The 23572-nt window shown below is 43.0% G+C and overlaps 1 protein-coding gene across 2 annotated transcripts in view; it reads left to right on the top strand.

Annotated features, from left to right (window-relative positions):
• The first annotated feature begins 249 nt into the window (after positions 1 to 249).
• The window catches only part of JAKMIP2 (janus kinase and microtubule interacting protein 2), a 26921-nt gene continuing 3598 nt past the window's right edge, over positions 250 to 23572 (top strand). Inside the window, exons 1-16 of one of the 2 annotated variants that reach the window (XM_010140725.1) lie at positions 250 to 378; positions 3072 to 3569; positions 5563 to 5772; positions 6616 to 6714; positions 8621 to 8767; positions 11070 to 11210; positions 12125 to 12181; positions 14028 to 14147; positions 14606 to 14734; positions 15704 to 15787; positions 16087 to 16149; positions 17740 to 17838; positions 20503 to 20601; positions 20917 to 20970; positions 21822 to 21887; positions 22728 to 22796. In XM_010140725.1, coding sequence (XP_010139027.1) covers positions 250 to 378; positions 3072 to 3569; positions 5563 to 5772; positions 6616 to 6714; positions 8621 to 8767; positions 11070 to 11210; positions 12125 to 12181; positions 14028 to 14147; positions 14606 to 14734; positions 15704 to 15787; positions 16087 to 16149; positions 17740 to 17838; positions 20503 to 20601; positions 20917 to 20970; positions 21822 to 21887; positions 22728 to 22796 — 2064 coding nt within the window. The remainder of the gene's footprint in view (positions 379 to 3071; positions 3570 to 5562; positions 5773 to 6615; positions 6715 to 8620; positions 8768 to 11069; positions 11211 to 12124; positions 12182 to 14027; positions 14148 to 14605; positions 14735 to 15703; positions 15788 to 16086; positions 16150 to 17739; positions 17839 to 20502; positions 20602 to 20916; positions 20971 to 21821; positions 21888 to 22727; positions 22797 to 23572) is intronic. The other variant, XM_010140726.1, reaches the window with a different exon arrangement.

Raw genomic sequence — 23572 nt, 5'->3', positions numbered from 1 at the left:
AGATGGCAGTGTTTGAAGAAGTGAGCTCTCTCTTGTGTTCTGTAACCGTGTGAGCTGTCATGCTGCAGTGTCGGCTGACAAATAATAGTATGTCTTATTTCTCGCAGGGCTTCCAAAGCAGCTGAGTCCAGGACCTTAAGGAATGTCATGCAGTAGGTGCTGATCTAACTGGCACTGAAAGGAACAGAAAAAAGATGGCAGTCTGTATTTGAAATAATTAAACACGTGGACTCTCGCTGATAAGAAACCATGTCAAAAAAAGGACGTAGCAAGGGCGAAAAGCCTGAGGCACTGATTGTTGCCCTACAGGCTGCCAATGAGGAACTCAGGACCAAGCTAACAGACATTCAAATTGAGCTGCATCAGGAGAAATCTAAGGTGAGTGAGGGTGTGGTTTTAAATAAGAGTATCTGCACTAAAGGAGAGAAACGTGGGAAAAGTAGTATCACAGAAATCAACAGATGCAACGCGACTCTTTCCTAGAACAGTGGTCTGATTCTTTCCTCACAGCCCTTTCTTACTGTGTATGCCCTGTTGCTTCCATTTTACTGAGGTACAAGTTTAAGAAGCCTCTGGCCCTCAAATGGAGCAATATATCTTCTGTAACATCTTTGGCCATATTCCAGTTAGTGGGTTTCATCCTGTCTACTCAGTGTTTAGTAAGTGAGTAGTGTTGCTGTTCTTTGAATGGCTGATACTTCATCAAGACACGCCCTTATTTCAAAGGTGAGTGAAGTATTCCTTAAACGTGTAGCATGACAATCCATGTCAACCCTTGTAATCCATCTGCAGTGCAGCTGGACAGTGTTCTGTAGGGTAGGTGTGCACTGTTCAAGCTTGTTCAGGTACCAGCGGTCTGCCAGAGCTACAGTCTTGGATAAACAGCGTTAGTCTAAAGCCAGCTGGGTTTCCTGCACATAGGGTATAGCCATGGACCTATACCATAGACATACCTGTGAAGGTACTTTAGAAGCCTTTGGTACAGCTTCAGAGCTGTGCGCTGCAGCTTCAGCAAAAGATGAATCCAGAGGGTAGAAACCTCTGGGCCATTGTGGTCTTCTACTGAACAGGTCTCTTTTCCTTTACTCCAAAGGTAATAATCTTTTCTCCATAAGGCCCTCATTCACTTTCCCTTTCATCCCATCAGAAAGGTACATCTACAAGTCAGCCTAACATCTGATGGCATTTCAGATTAATAAACTGGACAGTTTGGAAGCCAATAGCCATAAAACCAGTTTCGCAGAGCTTAGCTGGGGTTGTACTCAGGCTGTGGCTGGGTCTGCATTGCACCATTGTGGATATCCAGATGACTTTGTGAAAGTTTAGATGCACCTTTCTGTGTCATGCCAGAATAGATCACTTAGAATAATTGCACCTTGTTTTGCAGTGCATTTAACTCCCTTTTTAATGAACACGAAGAGATGTGTTACAAGGAAGAAAGAGGGCATCAGACTAATTTTTTGTCATGAGTATTCAAAATCAAGGATAAACCTAGAATGAAAAAGGACTGAGGCAAACCAAAAACCTGTCCTAAGGACTCAGGGGTTGAGGGGTTAAGATTATGTGTGGCTTTTTTCTCTGAAGTGATCTGAAGGCATTTTAATACCTCTCATGAATCGTGCGGATGTGATTAAAAGATACTTTTTTAGTCCCTGGATGCAAAATCATCTTGTTACATGTGATGCGTATTATTATGCCTAGTTACCGCATCCATAGCCTCTGAATTCCTCCAGAGAAGTCAGTGGCAGTTGCAAGTGCAGACCATCTTTTAAAAACGTATGTATTGAATACTTTGGAAAGATTTTGTGCATCCTAGAGCCATGTGGAGGGAGTTCTAGGAGAGTCTTTCAGATTTGTTTTCCATGGAGACTTCTGGGGAAGACGCTGCTCATTTTTGGAGCCTGTTACTTGTCAGTATAACTTTGGTGATTGAAGCTGAAGTAAAAGTGTTCTCTGAAACTCTTCTGATGGCTTATTCTGAGAAAGCTGTATCTGAAATAAGGATGAGGATAGCATGGGAGGGAAAAAAAGTCAATCAGCTCTGCAGATAGCCAATAGCACTCTCTGCTGTCACTAAATCCTCTCCAAGTAATCAAGCAGGCCTGCAGGCTAGACCACCAGTATCTCCTGGAGGGCTTTCAGATCACCTACTACTATGCTTATTCATTGACTGGTTTTTCCCTGTTCTTTCTTTCTGAAAGTTGTGGTCATACTTTCTCATTCTTTGGGGCCTTTATTTAAGAAGGAATTAACAAGAAAGTTCTTACAATCTTTGAAACCACATTCTTTTTTCACTGTGTATAACAAACCTACCGAGTTTGCTTTGACCTGAAGGTTTCTTATCTGTTGCTTTCCTTTGGTGAAGGTTCCCAAAGGTTTCTGTTGTGGAATTGCTCAGGGGTGTGAGGTAGAGATAGAGGTAGAGATTTATTAGCATAAGTGTACTGAGGACTGGTGGGTTGTTCTGTAACTTTGATTCCAAAGCTATGGACAAAGAAACTGTTGTTAATGAAGAGTAGCAAAGGACATATTTCAGGTAAAGCTAGGTGTTCCATAAGCATAACCAGCAGTGAAGCATGCTTTTCTGTAGATGCGTGTCTACACATGACTACAAATGCCCGTTGAAGCTCTGTGAATGAGTAAGAACATCTGTGAAAGGACGTTTTCTGGACTTTCAGACATGCATCTTAATCTCAGTTGGGATTATATAGAGGCAAGCTCTTCTCTGTCGTCTGATTGACTGATTGTGGTCATTAAAGCTGTAGGAACCTTGCTAGAAACTAGTGCTAGAACCCTAGTAATTTTCTGGTGAATTTGACTGACATTGACTGAGTTAAAAAGTTACTAGACAAATGCACACATACATATACATGGGGTTTTTTATTTCCTAACAAATTATGGAAAGTATATATAGCGTCACTGCGTGAGGCAAGGCCTGGAGAAGACAGGGTGGTTTTGGCTTGAGTAAAGACAGCGTAAAATTTATGTGAATGCCCCAAAAGTTGGCCCGCGGGTGGGCTTGTTTTGATAACATTGTGTTAGCGGATGACTTGCATTTTATCTCAATGTAGGTTGCTAAACTTGAAAGAGAGAAGACTCAAGAAACTAAGCGTATCCGTGAGGTGGAGCAGCGCAAGCAAACAGTGCAGATCACAGAGCTAAAAGCCAAACTCCATGAGGAGAAAATGAAGGAGCTGCAGGCTGTGAGGGAGAACCTCATCAAACAGCATGAGCAGGAGATGACGCGGATGGTTAAAGTCAGAGACAGCGAAATCCAGCGCCTCAAGTCAGCGCTGTGTGCGCTGCGGGATGGGAGCAGTGATAAAGTAAGGACAGCGCTGACTATTGAGGCTCGCGAAGAGGCCAGAAAACAGTTTGACTCCGAGCGCCTTAAGCTTCTGCAGGAAATTACTGAACTGAAGTCTGCCAAAAAGCAGGTAGATGAGGCCCTTAACAATATGATCCAAGCTGATAAGATCAAGGCAGGGGATCTTCGGAGTGAGCATCAGTCCCACCAGGAAGCCATTTCCAAGATCAAATGGGAGAGTGAAAGAGATATTCGCCGCCTGGTCAGTACTAAGACAGTTCGTGTTGTCTTACGCTGTAGCGAGTTTGCCTCTTGTCTCGTGGCTTTTTGTGAATTACAGAGCTCTGCCATGCACCTCAGTTTGCAAAAGTATTACAAGCTTTTCACTGTCATTTCTCAGCAGTAAACAGATCACAGTGAGTCGGATAGAGCAACCACTGTGATGTCAGCTAACATCTCTAAGTAAGCGAGTGATTGGCCCAGTCCGTAAGGATTTGGCTTGCCGAGATGCCAATAAATGTGCAATGCCAAGTGTGAGAAAAAGAGTGTTTGCATCTGCACTTGCAGTTTCTTAGTTTGTCTAGCCCTTGTGACAGCATCCTAAGCACATTAAACCATGGCAAGAGGGGCGATATCTCTTGGTTTGGTCTTGGCATAGCCTTTGGAAATTATGGGAAAAAGTGAACAAATGAGGACTGTGCCAGCGATGGTGCAAGTTGCCATGTTTCCCTATCACCAGGGGAGCTGGACCTGCTTGCAACAGTGGAAAATTTGGCTTGACAACTGGAATCCAAGATTTTACAATTAAGTAAAAGAAATCATTTAAACTGGCAAAAAAATTTTTTTTCCTCCCCAGTTCAAAGTCTGTGTACTGGAGGTTATATTCTTGTGTAGCCAAATTGCTCAGTAACATAGTACACACTAGTAGTGGTGGATCGTTTTATATTTGCCTTCTGAATTTTGACCCTTCTTGTTATTCTGATCCCCATTTGCAGTTCTCTGAAGCAAGGAGAAAACTGCTTTTCTTTTTTTTTTTTTCCTCATCTGAAATTGAGGATCTGTTTTCAGGGTTTTAATATGAAGAGGAACTATAGTGACATTCCAGGTAAAACTGAGCCATTTAGTAGCATTTAGATCAGCTCAGGTTCTACCTATGTGTTGTATGATTTTATCTTTAGCAACTGATGACAGGCTTTTTGAAGGCTATTTACTTGCATAAGAACCTTGGACAAGTCCAGAACAATTTTAAACTATTTTTAACCATTGATTTCCAAATCCATTGTATTGTTATCAGAGTGGAGAAAGTTATATCGGCGTGACATCTAGATAATGGACATCAGAATCTAGCCCTACTCATTTGAAAAATACTTTGGAGAGAATTTCAGCAAGCCTAGAAAACTGCAGGACCAGAAAGTATCTCTAGCAGTTTCAGGCAAAATTTAGCACAGAAACCATTTTTGTTTTCAAGGAATTGTTCATATCACTCCCAGATAATAGTACTTTTATTTCACCAGAGTGATTTGCAAATTCTGCTTCACCAAATTTTCTTGAGCTCAGTGACTTTAGCAGCTTTGTGTCAATTTTTATGGTTGCAAGGCTTGTATGGGCTGATCTTATTCTGAGTATTAATCTAGAATTTTCCTTTCAGCCATCATTCTCAAAGGTTTTGTGAGGTGAAATAAAAGACACTTCTTTTTGTCTTGGGTAGTCCTGGGAGAATAGGCAGAAATTAAGTAAAAATAAAAGAACAGCCTTGAGCTTGCACTCAGCAGAAGGTCCATAACACGGCAATCAGCTTTAAGAAGTACCGCAGTACTTTAAGAGGTACAGGTCTGAACAGAGCTTTTGTTTGTGAGAACCAAACCATAACCTCTGCTGTCTCGGCTAACATCGCTCCTTTACACGAGCAGGAGCTAGTCTAAACTTACTGAGGTTTGTTAGAGTTTGTACTTATTTTTCACTAGTATAAATAGCTGACCAAAAGGCGATGTGGGAGCCTGAACTCTTCATCCAATTACCCGTTAATGCATCACACCATGCTCAGTTCCTGAGTCAGGCTGGTGAATCTGCTGCTGTGCCAGCATACGGTTATGGCTCAAACAAGTGCGTTGTTTTACAAGCCTGGTGCAGTATGATGTAGCAGATTTAAGTGCTGAGCACTGCTCCTAAGGAAATCGTACTGCTAGATTGGAGACGGCTGAAATGCTGTTGCCTTTACACGGTAATGTCATTGTTCCGGTGTTTCTCTCATGCAGATGGACGAGATCAAGGCTAAAGACAGGATCATATTTTCCTTGGAGAAAGAACTGGAGACACAGACAGGCTATGTGCAGAAGCTGCAGCTGCAGAAGGAAGCTCTGGATGAACAGCTCTTCTTGGTGAAGGAGGCAGAGTGTAACATGAGCAGTCCCAAGAGAGAGATCCCAGGAAGGGCTGGAGACGGTTCAGAGCACTGCAGCAGCCCTGTATGCGGTTTTACTGGCTGGCCCCTACAAAATAGAAACATGGTTGTGCTCCCCTTGTTTAAATATTTTATCAGGTCCTGGGAAAACATTCCCACTGTTATTCACTACAGAGAAATCATGTCCGTAGATCCTCCGGGGAGGATGCTAGTGGGTCAAAGCTTTGTAAGGCTCTTTCCTCAGTTGCTCTCTTTGTAATTATAAAACATCTTAAATAATTGGTATCCCATTGAAAGGATTTTCCCATGAACGTAACAACCTGGGCAGCATACATCCTCAAAACCAGATAGAACTGGAAGATGGGCAGAGTGGGGCAGCAACAAGGCTGGGCAGAAATCCAAGAGACTCTTGGGAGATTTTCCTCTTTCTCTGTCTTCTTCTCCACATATCCAGCTCTGGCAGTCATTCACAAAGCATGCAACTCACTGGTTGTGTGACTAAATACAGTAGATGCAATTGATACTGAAGGGCAGATCCTTACTTTTTCACCTGACATAGAGGCTCAGCAAATAGAGAAATGTATAAGAAAAAGCAATAAAAACTAGAATCTTTTAGCTTTCTGCTTTTTCTTCATCATAAAAAAGGTTGACATACCTGTCTGGTTGTTTTCTCTTTATTTTTTCTAAACAGCTTCAAATTTTCAATTAAAGTATCCCCCAAACCAGATACTTTCTTCCAAAAATGTATATATTTTTGCCAGCATGTCCAATACTGTAAAAATCCATAAATACAGTTTGTTGATGATGACAGGTTAAGTTGACTGGTGAGTGGTTTTTGAGGATTCTTTTCCGAAGCACATGTTTTGTAAAGAATCAGTGACTGTATTATGTTGTTGCCCATTAACAGGACCTGCGCAGAAACCAGAAGAGGATAGCGGAGCTGAATGCCACAATCCGGAAGCTGGAAGACAGGAACACGCTGCTTGTGGATGAACGGAATGAACTGGTGTGTGAGCTTTGCACTATCAGACAGGGGAGGTTGGGAGCCACCGGGAAGGCAAAGAGGGGAAAATCCAAGGATGATAGCCATTGATGAATGTGCCTTTTCCACCCGCCAGGCTAGTTGCTCAGGAGGCAGAGGATGACTTTTTTTATCCTGGAATTAAACAGTAATTTCACTGAAATTATATGAGTACAAAATCACAACAACAGTTGAGGCAGAGAGGCTTGTAGGTTTCTATATGAATGCTTATGGTCCCTCCTTGACTTTTTGACCATACAACGATGTATGGCAAGACTTGTCTTGCAAATTAAATATTGTCTGTAGTCCGGTGTTTGACCAGGTTGAGAATAGTTAAGTATTGGATCTAGGGAGAATGGACAAGGGTGAACTCATCCCTTTGTCTGATTTACTCCTAGGTGGTGACACCTGTGTTGAAGTCAGCACCCTGACTTTTTAACCTCTCTATATTTCTGCTTCTGTGATTAAGGATGAGGGTGGTGAAATTCAGCTCTTGATATTTTTTTTTTTTTAATTCCTGAGCTAGAATTCCTAGTGCATTCCTTTCATATAAATTTAGTTGGCTTCAATCTGTTCTTAGTGTAATAGTTGCAAAATAATGTCTTTTCAAGATTGAAAATTACAAATATGTTCATGTGTCTCTCTTCAGTTAGGAAAAACTCTCAAACCCCAAATTTTTGGGACACTGAGTGGCTTGGAGTCTGATGGGTCAGCTTGACTAGCTGTTGCATGTCATTAAGTATTCAGCCTATTTTTTCACAAGTAAAAAAATCATTTTAAAAGGCTTCAAAGCTGTCTCTTGGACAATCTGACTGCAATGAACATGTTTTGTTAAAGGTGACCAGGAGTACTGCTGGAAATACCATACACTTTAATGTACATTTGGAATAACAACAATTAACGTCATTCTTTGGGTAGGTCAAATGGTTGTCCTGCCCACAACTGTGCTGATCAGAAGAGGTAACCTCTTTCTAGCTGCTCCCTCCTGTTCTGTTTAGCAGAAGGAATTTTCAGGCACCTGCTTCAGACAAAGTCACTGGGATATTTTAAATCATCCAGTAAGATGATGTGGTGATGTAAGCAAATGTGGTGAACTGTCCTGAATGGCTGCAGAAGACTCTTGTCATCCTTTCCTCAGCAGACCTGTGAGGGGCAGGAACCTCCTAGTGACAAACAGTAGTACAGAGCTGGGATAGTGCCTTTGTTAGGTAGATGATCTGGGCACAAAGATTATGTCACATGCCGTCTTCTTTGTGCTCCCTTAGAAAAAGGAATTGGATCTGTAAAACAATATTACTGGATGGAACAAATTTTTCAGAGAAAGGTAACTTGGTTGAAACTCCAAGTAGTACCAATATGGGAACTTCAAGCATGCCATAAGATACCTTCCTGTCTGACAGGATTTGTTTTTTAATTGTTATGTGAATTGTCTATTAAAACAAAGTTAATTGTACATGTGGACAAGTATTTCATTGTGTGGCTTTAAAAACCAGACTTGCTACTATGTTATTATTGCTGAGATCCAGACAGAGTAGGTCCCTGCCAATCGGTTTTTCAGTGCGAAAATCCGTGGGTTTCTGGCAGATAAATCACAGGTCATTTCGGCTTTCTGTGGCAGCTTTGCCGTTGCCTGACTCTGTGTTGGGTTGCTTTGTCTCTATGTCTGAGTTTTCTCATAGATAAAGGCATCTTTCGGAAATAGATATGCAGAATTATGCTTTGAGGTCTACAGATAAAGTAAGTTATGGAAGCTGTAAGCATCAGTTCCGTTAGATCACTTTGTCTGGGACAGTAATCCAACAGGGAAGTAAAATACTTCTGAAAAAGGAGGGAGAAAAAAATATCTTTTCTTTGGATTATTTACAATCACTAACTGTTATTATCAATCCAGTTGAAGCGTGTCCGAGAAGCTGAGAAACAATGCAAACCTCTTCTGGAAAAGAACAAGTGCCTCACGAAGAGAAACGATGAACTTATGCAGTCTTTGCAGCGCATGGAGGATAAACTCAAAGCAGTCACTAAAGAAAATATAGAAATGGTTGGTACTGGAGAGCAAAATGAGTGTATCTGTGTGATCTATGTGTGTTATGGCGGCCACGTCTGCTTAGTGTATGTGTGTATGTACCTAGAGAAAATGTGTTTTATATAGTGTGTAACACTATTGATACAGCCACACTTGGGTGTCTGTGTAATAGACTTACTATAACATTGTGAATTATGCATACGTGTGCAATATATTTAAGTGAATGCATAATCACAGTCTTTAAGACTATCCCCAAAATTAGAATATTGATTTTGAATTGTTTTTTAAAAAAAAAAAAGTTGTATCATTGAGTTGTATCCCACTCTGCTACTTGGCATCTGGAACTCAAAAAGGAAGCTGTTAAGAGCGATGTTTTCAGCCAGCATGGTGAAGTTCTTTGAATGTACATGTTCTTGTTAGAGCTGATGATGGCAAGGTAAAGTTTTGGTCTGCAACTGAGCATATACAGTCTTTCCATAAGACTTAAGTGTGGTAGATGGATATGGGAAAGGGAGAATGGTGGTGTTATAAATTTCACATATCGGGGCTATATGAAGCAGGCTTAAAGCAGTTACTTCTGTATAGCCTTCAAATGGAATTGCCCTGGCTGTCAGTCAGAATCCAGTGCCTACACATGAACTGATGATGCTTTGATGTTAATAAATAAACCAAGGAAGGGGAAATTCTGGGGGACTAGATGTAAGCTGGTAGGCAGAGAAGACTTCCCCTGCTAAGTGTGTGTGTGTGCGCTTTGTTTCTGGCTTGCAGTAGGTGCTGTCCTCAAGCAGGGTGACTTCTGCAGTGGGTGCAGCTTTCCTGCTAATTAGGATGAGATGAACCCTCCAGGACTCCCGTTCTTGGCAGGCCCCGGCTGCCCCATGCCCGAGTCTGTGATGTCTGGAGGTAGAGCAGTGACTCTTTCACGGGCACTCCCTTGCCGTGGGGAAGGAGCTTGCGTGTCCTTGTGAGGTTGAGAGCTGTGCTGGTGGTGGCATGTGCCTCCGGTGGGGTCTCCCAGGCCAGACAGGTCTCAGCTGAAGGGTCAGACACAGTGTGTCCACGGGCAGGATGGGCTCACTAGCCTTGGGGCACCATCCTAGGAGAAGGACAACTCTGACTCCAAACCCGGGCAGATGGAGCTCGTTTAGCCTTGTAAGGCTCCATCTAAGAGCAGGATGCTCTAACCAAACCTACGACCCGAGGACTTCGCTGTCACCGTCCAAGCTCTGGCAGATGAAGCTCAGGTGTAAAGGGTGGAGCCAGTTCCGCGCACGCTGCGCCTCACCTAAAAAACCCACCGCACAGGGCCGAAGGGTGCGCTCATCGCTTGCAGTGAGCGTGGGAAAAGCCCTTCCCAGATCTTCGTTCGTGAAGCCAAGCCGTGAGGATGATGATGGAGGATGAGATGATCAGATTCACTTTCTTGTTTTACAGAAAAAAGGCTTTAGTGTTACAAGGGTAATCCACTTTAAGACTCTGCAATTCACTCATGCCCAGAAGATGGAAAAAATTACTGCAGGTGTCACGGGTCAGGATTCTTCTTGATCTACGGATCACAGCCCCTGGGCTCTCCCTCAGCAAAGAGAAGGGACTTGGGAGTTCTCACGCATTAGACGTCAGTGAGCAGCACTGCTGGCGTATAAATGCACACGCTTATGTTCTAACTTAGCACCCTGACATCTGCGCTTTATGCTACAGGTGCCCAAGTTGCAGAAGTTAGCAAGCTGTGGGTGGCTAAGGTAATTCTTACGGGCTGTAGCCATCTCATCTCCCACATGTGCTCAGGGGCAGGCAGGATATGGACTTCTAGTTAAAATAGATCTGGTACCACGTTTTTGGCCTTTCCTCCTCTTCTGACTGGATACATGTCTTTCATGTGACTAAAGCATGTCCGTTTCCTCACTGGGTATGGTCATATGATGCGTATCAGTAAAGGCATGATGTCATGGGAGTAGACACTATTTGCATACCCCCTGGACAGGTAGGGTGTTCGACTGTATTTGCCACATGCTGGGGCATCTTGATGCATGCCAGAGGGAGAGCCGTGGTCCTTGACCTTTAAGAGCAGCTGTAGAGGCTATATCGCCACATAAGAAACAGATAAAGCTTTGTTGTTCTGGTTGAGGATGTCAGCCTTGCTGTGCTGCTTTATTGTTAAGAAGTGCTGATGGGTATAATAGAATTAGAAAACTGGTGTAGCTGAAGCATATTTAAAGGGCTGTACTTAAATGAAAGGTCATGTCTAATTTTTAACTGAAAGAGGTCTTTTTGTGATTTAATTGCTGGATCTTACTTTATCTGTTTCTTCTTACCACAGAGAGAAAAAATTACATCACATCCTCCTCTAAAGAAGTTACGGTCTCTCAATGACTTGGATCAGGCTAATGAGGAACAAGAAACTGAATTTTTAAAGCTTCAGGTCATAGAACAACAGAACATAATTGATGAGTTAACAAGGGTAAGTCCAGAGCACCAGGAAATTAGGAGAGACTCCTGTGTACCGTTCACCACTGATTGTATTTTTTCTTAAGATTTAGAGGTCTGAGGGTTAATATCTTATGTTACTTTTAACACCTGCAAATTGTTAGATGTAGGTGTGTGTGGGTGCACTTAACTGAGTTTCTAGTGGGGCATCAGCCCGTACAACTCTTGTGAGTGAATCAACCTCTAGAAATGAACGCAGGCTAAGAGCCGTGGAGCCTGGGAAGGTGCCTGCACGTTCGCAAGGCAGGGCTGTGCCAGGCTGGTTTACCATTATGACTAAGCTGCCATTAAAAAGATTCCTTAAGAAGCAGGAACACAGTGCAGTATCATGTACTGGAAAAGCGTGTGCTGCTAGACAGTGGTTCACTAGTTCTTCTGTCATTTAATACTGGCAATCCCTTTTTCAGCTGACTTTGCATTGTGATGTTGAGGGGAAGGAGAAAGAGACTCCAAACCAGGATGTTGCCACTTCTAAGCCATCATTGCCAGGAGTGGCAAGATTAACACAGCCAGAACTGAGACAGAGGCAGCATCTCCTCTGCAGGGAAGGCGGACAGTCTCTCATACGAAGCCTAAGCCAGTCCTCTGCAACAGGCTTCCCAGTGGTTTTAACAGGAAATCCATCAGCGCCTGTTGCTTGACAGCCTGTCAAAGCAACCGCACAAGGGATGGGTTGTTTTTTTTTTTCAGCTTCCCTCCTTCAAGTGATTTTCAGCTGACACACGTGCAGACTTGGATATGAATCCTTCCTTCCACCTGGAATTGGATTCCTGTTTGAATGTACGAACAGAGAGTCAGTGGAAGCCAAATGATTTATTTTCTCTGTAGATTTGGCCTTTTACAGCTGCAAATGAGAAGAGAGAGTAACCTTTCAATCTTATTTTCCAGGACAGGGAGAAACTCATTCGTCGCAGAAAGCATAAAAGGAGCTCAAAGCCAATTAAAGTAAGAGGAAACATTATTTTCAGCTTATAAAAATGCTCGTAGACTCTGTAGGAAAACACACTTTAGCAATCTGATTAAAGAGAATTTTGTGGATTATAACAATCTGCTGTAGTGGTCAGGTTTTATAAACCTTAGTAACTTTGGGAGGGCTTTTTATGTCCACTTTGAAATTCAGTTAAGGATGCATAGCTATTCAATTTTCAGCAAAATGGGGCTTTTTTTCTCCTCTGAAAGAGTAATAATCTTCCTTCCATCTGGTTTCTATAAATATTGGTCTCAAGTTCTATTAGCTTGAGATGTATTCACATCTCCAGAGACCTTCCTATCTATATTCTGCTATCTATTTTTCGCAGCTCGTATGGGCTAAACAAAATCCTTGTGCATCTTTATTCTTCAAGTTGAAGTTTCTGCCTGAGAAATTGTTGTTCTCTCCTGCTCAGTTCCTCAGGCCTTTGGCTACCCCTTGCATTTCTCTGAATTGGGTCAAGTCCAAAGCTGGTATAATTTACATCAATTTCAGAGCTGTGTAGTCAGTAGTCGTTCATATGGCTCTTTTATCAGCTAGATGTGAAGCATGACTTTGCAACAGCCACATCCCACCTCCAGAAAGTGAAAATACTGTGTAGGAAACGGATACTGGTGGCTCTTTGTCCTCCAGGGACATCCCTTAGCACATCAGCTGTGCCCGTGAAAGTAATGCAACTCTCTCCTGCACACAGAGGTGTTCAGACCAGTAAATCGTAAATGTGTCATCACTTTGTTTCTGTATGGGTTTGGAAGCAATACACAGCAGACACGACTGGGCGACAAGGACTCAAAAATACTTTCATTGGTTAACTTTATTTCTAAGTCAGAGATTATAACATGGGAAATGTAGTTATTGTCTTCACTTGGAAAAATAATGAACAAAAAAAAGATAATATATGCAAAAAGGTTACTGGTATCTTTTTTGTATGATTTAAATTCCAGGTTTGGAAGGTTGTAACCTGTCAGCAAAAGTTACAAAGCAGAAGTGCATCTTAAATGCTTGTCGATCAGTTTGTCTGCAGAATTATTCATAAGCCAAGTATTTAAATGCTCAGATCTGTACCCTGAAACCAAGCCTGCAGGGCAAAGCATCTATATACCCTTGAAGGATACAACCCGCATTGATTCATTTGATTTAATTTATTTGCTGAGATTGGGGATAGTGAGGTGTCAGACACAACCAAAGTGTGTAGCATGAGCAATCTCTTACAACATGTGGCAGTTACTCTAGTACTGAAAAAGATGTGTGAGATGAAAGTTCCTTCACAATAGATTTGTATTAGCAGAGCTAATTAGCATAGCTTTCACTCACTTCAACAGCCATATCCGTGAGAGAAGCACTGAGATACTAAAAATACCAGCAGTGTCTGTGAGACACGAAGGAGGGTTCCCTGTTCTGCACACATTTCCAGCTCGTTATGGTGTTATCTTTGCACACCAGTCTGCGTGTTGATAGCTGACTTTTGAACAGCTTTGGGATTAACAAACTATTCTCCTGCCTTCCCGCAAGGGCAGAGACTTTTTCTTTAGCATGTTGCTGCTCCCATTATTTTTTCCAAGTTTTAGACTAAGCCAGATCCTCAGGTCAGAAAAATTAATCAGCAAACTTATTCTCCACCAGCACAAAACCTGATCTTCAATATGGTTCCCTTTGGGTTTGTTTGGAGATTGTAATTACAAGGATAACCTGTTGCTCTCTTTTCATGACTTACCTTTTTTAAGTAACTAGCAATATGGTTTTGAACATTCCCACCCCCGCCAAGGAACTCATGCTACCTGTTTCCAAGGAGATTCAGAAATCATGTTTTCTCTTCTTTAGAGACACGTGGTGGATACATTTTTTGGATATGATGATGATTCCATGGACTCTGAAACATCCTCTGTGGCCTCATATAGAACGGACAGAACACCAGCAACCCCAGATGATGATCTGGATGAGGTAAGATCTGACTCTTTCCATAGGCAAGGACAGGTTTTCAAGAGACGCTGACTTCCAAAACAAGTGGCCAGGCTCTCAAAAACACTCAGCTTTTTATAGTGCATATTGAGTGGTAAGTTCTTTGTTAAGTTTGGCCTCAGTTTTGGTTACTAATGCACCAAAATGCTGAGAGGTTCTTTCAAAATCTAGTCCGTAGAGTCAATGGCTTCATTTCAATCCAAGATGATTTTTTTTCCTCTCCCCCTTCAAGAAAATAAACCTATCACATTTCTTTCAGTTTAAAGACATATAAAAGCTGTATAATTTCCACATTCTTATTACTTCATATCACACCAAGCTCACCAAAAAAGCTATATGAATCAAGACCAACTATTGTGATTAACAAATCACACTTGCATTCTTTGCTTTGGCAGTGCTCTACTGTCTGGTGCTTAGATATGTCCTCTGTTATCCTTCAGGGTTTAGCAGCGGAAGAATCAGAACTGCGGTTTCGACAGCTAACAAAGGAGTACCAGGCCCTGCAGAGAGCGTATGCACTGCTGCAGGAGCAGGCAGGAGGCATCATAGACGCTGAAAGAGAAGCCAAGGTTAGTAGTTGTTTGAGGGCAAAAGCATTTCATTGCTATCAGGTTATACAAACCCCCCAAAGTGACATACAAGGGAACGGAGCTACATTCGGCATGTGTAAAACTGGGAGATGTCTGTTTCACTCATTTGCTTAAAGAGAGTAACAGTTAAGCACAGACACAATCACACAGTTTGCAAAGGGCTGTTCTCCACCTGAACCTGAAAACTCTGCAGTTAGGCAGGCATACCAAAGCAGGCAGTTCAGCACAGAATCACAAGGGTTTTCATCGTTTGTCCCAGTGTGAAGGGGTTGGATTTTAAAGATAAATGGAGGCCTGTGAGTTTTCACAAAGGTAGACATTGCACCAACTTTAGGAATATTCCATGAATGTTTCTAACAGACGTACTAATTGAGTTCAAATTTGAATGTGATGCAGACTACAGTAAACCTTCTAAAGCTAAAAATGTTGTCTCTCTGTTAAAATCATAGAATCATTCGGGCTGGCAGGGACCTCAGATGATCTCCAGCCCAAACAGCTGCTCAAAGCAGTGTCAGCTGCGAGATCACACACACAGGTTGTTGAGTCAGCTCTTGAAGACCTCTCCAAGCAGTTATAGTTGCTTCTTTCCACTACCTTTTGCCACTCTCATCTACTAATCACTTTTCTTCAGTTCAGGGACTGCCCCTCACGAGGGTCTTTTAGCAAAGCCTGTCACCCTGAATCCCTGAGCTTGTGTTTTGCTACTCCACTGCAATACATGGTCTTGAGTGCGGAGGGGGTGCTGATCTACCACCCTGCTCCCTTGTGTCATCTGTATGCCAGCCTGAGGGGTGGCACAAAACATCGCTGAGCCAGAACCTTTGTAACAGTTGCTCACTCAGTGGAAGCAAACAGCATAAACTCAGGCTCTGCTGTGTGTGGTTTCCTTTCCATCCCAGTCATGTCACTGGTTTTGTTACTGTTTAACGCTGTGCCTGACTTCAACAGGCTCAGGAGCAACTCCAAGCTGAAGTCCAGAGATACAAAGCCAAAATAGAAGATCTGGAGAAAACTTTGGCACAGAAAGGTCAGGTAAGCACTTCTGTATTTGCTTTTCCTATTTTGGGTCTTACCTGCTCTGCTTACCAAATTCCTCGCACAATTTCAGTGTGGACTTCCCTGGGGTGTAATGTTGCTGTTCAGCAAACAGACAGGTCTAGTGAGTTCAGAAGCCTTGCCTCAGCTTGGGAGGCTAGTGTGTTGTTAATCTGTAAATGACAGTTTGTTCTTGTAGGATTTTACAGCCGGAATAGTGTGGCTCCAGTTTTCAATAAACGTGCCCAGCTTCCTGGAGTTTGACTCTTCTGTAATGGTGCTGCTTCTTCCAACAGGACTCGCACTGGGTGGAAGACAAACAGCTTTTCATTAAGAGGAACCAAGAACTTTTAGACAAGGTACATTCCCAAGTTTTGCATGTTCACTGGGAAGGGTAATGTGGATCCTGCAATGCATTTTTTGGACATGCAGGCTGGTGCTGATAGGAGCAGTATAAGTATAGAACAGCATAGATTACTATGGCCAGGATACAGATGGAAAGACAAGCCTTCTCCACCTCTGCTTAGGCACTGTGGTTGCTGGCAGTTGCTGATGCTCCAGTTTTGCTGGTAAGCCCCAGCTTGAGAGCTGAAAGCTCTGTTTGTCATTCTGGCTCCAAGGTACAGACTTTTGTGTTCCAGTAGCATTGTTCTGAAGACTCCACTGCTGCTGCACTGATGGGATGTTTTGAGCTTAGCTTCTGGATGTGAAACGCAGTAGAAATACAATCGCTCTCTAACACCAGGATCCTCTCACACTCCTAGTTCCTGTGTGCTCTGTATATTTTTAAGGGCTTAAAGTCATCCCTAGGTCCAGTGGGACTTGTAGTGCTCAGTTCCTTGATACATATAGGAATATCACCTGTCTGTGTGTGTTTATATACCTGTATGTGTTTTTAGTCATGGACTATAGGGATATGAAGGACCTCAACCCTCCTTGTGTATCACCAACAGTAACAGCAGTGGCCATGCATATGACTGCCATCAGCAAGGGGCCATAACTGCCAGCACCAGGTCTCCTGCCGTCGTTCACCTCCTCAAATGAGGTTTCTTAGCCTGTGTTTCTCCGCTTCCATAAACACACCTAATAAGTCCCCAGCCCTGTGCCATCCTTCCTCTTCCAGATAGACTGACTCACGGGGTCTCATTTGACTTCAGTCTTACCATGCTCCCTAGCTGTCCTTGTTGGGTCCTACCCAGACAGCCTGACTGCAAAATACTTGTCCTGGCACTGACTGGAGACTTGTAGAAGAGAGTGAGCTGAGGAGCTAGTGGCACAGCTGTCCACAACAAGCAAGCTATAGACATTTGGCCAATGGGTGGTGTTTAAGTGTATCTGCTAACTGACAGAGCTACTTGTGTGGAGATGCTTGCTGTGCAGTTCACCCAAGTGCTCGCACGGGGCGGGATGGCTGCTCAGGTAGCTGCCTCCACAGAGACAGCTCTCCCTGCATGCCATCTGTGCTTCATGTACTACACACTTGAAATCTCTGATCTGACCCAACCTCTTCTTCAAGGCAGGTGCAGCTGTTTCTGTGTCATTCCTGATAGAGGTTTATCCAACTTGTTCCCTGAGTCCTCCAACAGCGAGACATCCTTCCCCAGACGATCGGTTCCAGTGCTTTACCATGAGATCAGTGTGTTTAACAGCTGATGCAGACTGATCTAATAGCTAACCTGACACCTCTGTAGAGTTAACTTCCCCGCTGATCTTCACTAGAGTTGGATTCTTTTAGGAAAACCTCCAGCCTAAGCATTTTAGGATGTTCAGGAAGCTGATGAGCAGAAGTTCACCTGTAAACTAAACATTCACTCAGGTGGAACAGCAAGTAGCGTGTCGTCTCTGGAGTCTGGATTTGCACTGCCTATGCTACCTCAAGTACTGCTCAGCAAATGTGCAACGTTTCTTGTAACAATTACACAGATACTGAATTTACATATTTCTATTAGATAGAGAAACTGGAAGCAGAAAACAACCGTCTGCAACAGGAGCTGCAGGATGCCAGAGACCAGAATGAGCTGCTGGAGTTCCGCAACCTTGAGCTGGAGGTAATGGATGAACTGGTTAGAGTAGAACTGGTGACAAGTTAAACTAGTGCACTTGCACTGGACACCTTACACAAGCATTGTAGTGACCTAAGTGTAACAAATCAGGGCCAGCATTTTTCATTGTGAGCCAAACTGTGTCAGCTCAGGTACCCTGGAAACAGTAAGCTCCACACCTGACTGGTTCACCTCTCTCTGCACCAGCTGCCCAGTGTGCTTAGAGAGGCTTAGCTGGTTGATGTTAGCGTGGCTCTTAGTTACCACACCTGCGGAGTTGGTTTTTCTAGTACTTTAGAGCAGTCTGTTGTGAACATGCTTTGTTCTTACTGCTGGCCTGGAGTCTTACTAAAATCAACAGAAATTAATTACATTTAAATTAACCAAGTAAGCAAGGCTTAGACCCCATCCTCATGTACCTTGCTCAGGGCTGCATCCTGGTTCACAGCTAAGATCTTTCCTGAGAGCAGAGATCCAGGGGGTTTTGTGTTTGGTTTTTTTTTTTTTTTTCATAACCCTGAGCGGGTTTGGGAGAAAAAAGAGATGTTGATCTTACTTCTATTGGTTTTTTTTTTTTTTTCATGAACCTGAGCAGGTCTTGGAGAAGAAAGAGATGTTGAGCTTACTTCTATCTCCAATAGCTGAAGCGTAGAGTGTTCCTCTGAGAAGTCAGAGACGCAGGCACAGTTCTCTCTCCAGGGTCTTCGAAGGCCCATTTTCCCCTATGAAAATCTTACTGCTGATCTATAAATCACACTGGCTGTGTTCTTTTCCCCTCTTTCAGCAAGGGCGATGAGACAAGAGTTCAAGTTTCATTGAGAATGCTGTTGTGCACCTCTCTAGCCCTGTGCTTGAAGGACTGGAACTGTTTGATGTTTAATTTGGCAATGAGCAATGAAATTGAATAAGCAGTTGTAAGCGAAAGTATCAGACCCAGGGCTGTGGTCTTCTGGTACCATATCTATGGGGATAAAAGGGTTGTACCTTCTCCCCTCTGACCTGGCAAATCTTGAATTCCTTTCTCTGTGGGGGCTTGGCTGTGGGAGGAGGGGGTGCTGTCATACCCAAGCCAGTCTGCACTGGGCCATTAGAGCACTTGTCATTGCATAGGAGAAATGTGCACGTCATCTCCCGTGGCGGAGGGAGCTGCAGCCGAGCCTGTGACAGCCCTCGGGGCACTTGGGCTCTGCTGGGGGTTGTCTGCGGATCCCCATGGCCGCTGGTGTAGGCCTGGCCGTGCTCAGGGCTGGCAGTGGTGGTGCTCCTCACCCTGCTGTCAGCACCTGAGGATGGCTAGGGCACAGAGCCACAGTGACAAGGAACATGGGCTCGCTGGAGAAGGGTTTGCAGCAGCTTTCATGCTATCGATTCCTGAGGCACGTTTAGATTTAATCTCTCTGTACCTGGATTTCCTGCCACTGTGGTGGGGATAAGAGACATTTTACGCAGATGAATGTGGTCTTGCTCCTACAGGCTTTGTCACCATTCTTGCCAATGCTGGCATGAAGCCAACAGTGCCTGCCTACGTGCGTATAGTGCTTGGCTTGGAGTTGTCCTAATTTGCATCTGGAAGCCTTAGCACGATGAATAGGCACAGCCTGTCTGCCCACTGGCGAGCACTGTTGCTTTTGCAGGCACTGGACACGTTCCCTGTTGAGCAGCTCTCGTCATGACCTGCATTAGGTAAGAAAGGTCCCTCAGGCATCACTGGAGATTGATGGAGGAGCTCCAGAAGCCAGAGGACTGGGTCAGGCCTTGATCTCTCTCTTCCTGGGCTGCCCCTAGTTACAGATTCTTGTTATGAGCTCCAACTGACAAAGCCTCCACCTGGACTTTTCTCCAGTACAAGCTGGTTTATTCCTCAGCTGTTCTTTTCAGTTGCTGTCCAAGTCCTTGTCTACTTGCTGTTCGGAGCTTGTAGGTAACACAGAGCCTGTCCTGGCTGTCAGGAATCAGTGCTGCGACAGATTTGTCACTTATTTATAGAACTTTCCCACAGTTTTGTTTGACAGCTGTATTTTAATATGACACGGAACTGGACTGATAAGTGAATTACATATTCGTAAACCAAAACATGTTTGAAAGTGAAATTTCATCTTCTCTTCTGTGCTTGCCTGAATACCTGAAAGGGATGAAAAATAACATCTTAAATTGTTTTTTCCTGTCTTTGGTCCTTTAAAACTGGACAAATATTTGTAGATTTTTGTGCAGTGAAGGTGTGTAAACAGCTAAGTTTATCAACTTTTTTGAACTTACTGCTTTCTGCAGATATTAGAACATAAAACGTACCAGGATGAGCAAATGTGTAATCTGAGTATCCTGGTAGCCAAATAGCTGTTTCTAAAGGGAGCAACAATATATAGTTATTCAACGCTTCATTAAGGAAATCACACGTGTCTTAGTCAAGTGGCAGCCTTTCCACAGTCAATTTACAAATTGACATAATTCATAAAGTAAATGATCTGTAAAATGACTAGTTTGGGTTTAGGATCCTGCCCCACTTGGCACACGGTTTTTCAGACTAGGTCTAAGTGTTTCTTTCTTTGGCTTGTAAAATGAAGAGCCTGTCTTTGTGAACCATGATATAAACAGTAGCTGTGGCATTTAATGAGTTCTGTGTGCATCTTCTTCACTCTAACGTGTTCTCTGGCATCTTCAATTTATTTCCAGGAAAGAGAGAGACGCTCCCCACCATTTAACCTCCAGATTCATCCATTCGCAGATGGTGTGAGTGCTCTACAGATCTACTGCATGAAGGAAGGGGTTAAGGTAGGCCAGTTTTATAAGGCAGCACTTGCTGCCCATATAACCCATTACATTCATTTCTGGTGATACCTCCACTAAACTTTAAGCATTTAAACTCAGTCTAATGTACCAGTGTGTGATGACTGACACAGTTGAACAGGACTCACAGTTTTCATCATAATGATAAAAGTTTTCTCAAAGGTGACTGAAATCGGTGTGTGATGCATTTCCGTGGGATAAAAAAAAGTGACTTATTTCAACATGGTTCATAGGAAGGACAAATATTGTGGCTGTGATAAAGTGCGCATGCCATGCCTTTACATTATTCTCTCTTTGCAGGATGTCAGCATCCCAGACCTCATAAAGCAGTTAGACATCCTGGGTGATAATGGGGTAAGTTAATGTGGGAGATACTTTCCCTTTACAAGCTGCGTTTTGTGCAGTAGAGTAAGTGAAATCTATAATTATCATAACTGTTTTCTGAGATACTTGCTAAATTATATAATATCAGAACAACTAATTTAAGGAGTGTTTAGTTTCGTATTTTAAGGATTTGTGAGATTTCAATAGTCAGAGAAGCTAGTAATGAAGCAGCAGCTTTAACATCTGGTTGAGCAGACTGGGAAGCATGTCCAAAGACCACTGATGCTTGGAACTGGGCCTGTCTGCATTCCAGTCATTCAGGAAAGCACATGAGCTAGCTTGGCAGTCTGGGCCAACCACATCTTCATCAGGGCTAGGATTCCTTTGCAGACGATTTCATAAATAGGCAAAAATTATCAAATCCCCTGTGACTTTCTATGTGGGCATTGCTGCCCACTTCAGGCATCCATGTAAAAGAGACCATCCTCTATCGCTGGCCAACAGTAGATATGTTTTAAGAAAGCGTATAAGAAATAAAAATGAAGGATCGTGGTTGTCTATTCGTGTGCTGGTGTAAACCAGCATTATATTTGCAAAAGCTTTAATGGAAATTCAGCTTTGTAAAACTAGCATGAAGCAGAGAAGTAGGTCTAATTTTAGCTTACATTTCTCATAAGATGGAATGGAAACGTATCGTTAGTCCATGTCATGCAGAAAGGCAAAAGCAGTGTTCATTTTAATGTGTTAACATTTCGATGGCAATAGGATACCCAGAACCACAGGCATCTCCTGAAAACTGCAGACCTAGTCTGTAGCCCAGATTATCTTTATTCACGCACGAAACATGCCGATTTTCTTCTTCCCTCTCTTCCTCTTCACAGAATTTAAGAAACGAAGAACAAGTGGCCATAATTCAGGCTTCCACCGTCTTGTCCTTGGCAGAAAAGGTAAATTCTGTGTTTGCTTTTCTCATGTATTATCTAAGGCCTCACCTAACACTGGAAATGTTCTGCTTGTTGTTGTCAATATTGTCAAACTTGCTAGTGTAGGAAGTGACTCCCCAGATAAAAGTAAACTGTGACAGCATAGCCCCTGACACCTTGTTAAAGCAGCAAAATATCAAACTCAGCTGGCCCAAGATGCGAAGTCAAAACAGCTGCAAATACAAAAAGGATGTCAAGTGAAACTCACAATTGTAAACCGAATGAGAAACCATCGGACATTTAAGCTAAGACATAATTAGCTACCATGTGGAATTTCTAGTCCTGACATTTCCAGAGCTTCTGAAGAGATCTCTATGCAGAATTTCTGGTGAAAAGTATGTGTCTAAGCTCCTTGTTTTGGAAATTGAAAATAAAGTGAGGGTTCGTTAAAATTGCTTTCTGTGGCTCAGATGCATCACTCAATTTTGTCAACATGACAGCTTCCAAGGATTCTCCTCAACAATTCCTCCTCTGCAAATAGAATTGCCATATGCCCAGCTAAACTATTTTTGAGATGCTAGAGCCACATTGCGGGCCCTTATCCATGGAACAAAATGGGTTCCCTGCCCATCCAAGGAAGCGTGCTTTTCCATCTTCCGGAGGTCTGGTAATGGTGATTGTCTTGCTGCTTCTCTGTCAAGTGCTGCCTCCAGACATTGCAGCTACGCCTGTCGTGGGAGAACAGCCTCAAGATGGACCCAGAACTAGCAATAGGTTACTAATACAGACTTAACAAGATGCCATAGATGTCCCACTTGCACAGCCCATGTGCCTAGGTTACAGCTCTCATTGTCTTCCTTCCAGTGGATCCAGCAGATTGAGGGAGCTGAAGCTGCTCTGCATCAGAAGATGATGGAACTGGAAAGTGATATGGTAAGCAAACTTTCCTTATTACACATTTTAGGGGCAAGGCACTGTGTGTGTCACATTTACCTGGTGTGCCAAAAAATAACTAAAAAGGCCTTTTGGCAATTAAGAATGCAGGCTTTCTCTGATTGTGGGTGAATCCATGAAATTGTTACTAGTCTAGTTCACATGCAATAGCGGAATAACACAGAAACAGCGGAAGTTTGAAAACTTTCTCTGTCTTTCTTCTGTGAGGATGACTGTTTATTAGTACAGAGGGCTAAAGGTTGCTCAGTGATATTCAGAGACATAAATGACTGCACTCCTTGTCTCAAGATTCACAGTCTAAACATCAGCTGTTGTATCACGTTTTATTCAATATCAGTATGTGGGAAGCTAATTAATGGTCACGCTGTTTTCTTTCATTACATTTTAAGCCCATACCATCCTCAAAGCAAAACATTCATAGCTGAAGTTGCTATAGTAAGGTTAGTACCTTCCGCTGTTCTTATTCTAGTTAATGGAAGTAACCCACAATATGAACAAGCGTAACTCAAGAGCTGGGGTAGCTGTAAAGGTTTACATTCTGTCCTTACGGTGTGTCTATACTTGAGTCGATTCAGCTTAAGGGTTCAATTTGATTAAGCTTAAGCTTAGGCTGAGAAGTTAAAGCACAGCAACTTCCCCCAAATAATGTGGAAGTGAATATGCCTGGTTAGCGTATCGCCCTTCCACACCACTTCCAAAGTAAGGGAAAGAACAAAAGGAGTTGTCTATGATGCCAGAGGAGTTATCTGTAGGGA

Source organism: Buceros rhinoceros, unplaced genomic scaffold, assembly GCF_000710305.1.
Source record: "Buceros rhinoceros silvestris isolate BGI_N320 unplaced genomic scaffold, ASM71030v1 scaffold21247, whole genome shotgun sequence".
Lineage (NCBI taxonomy): Eukaryota > Metazoa > Chordata > Aves > Bucerotiformes > Bucerotidae > Buceros > Buceros rhinoceros.
Note: the sequence above shows the minus strand (reverse complement) of the source record. Positions and strands in the feature narration are given on the sequence as shown.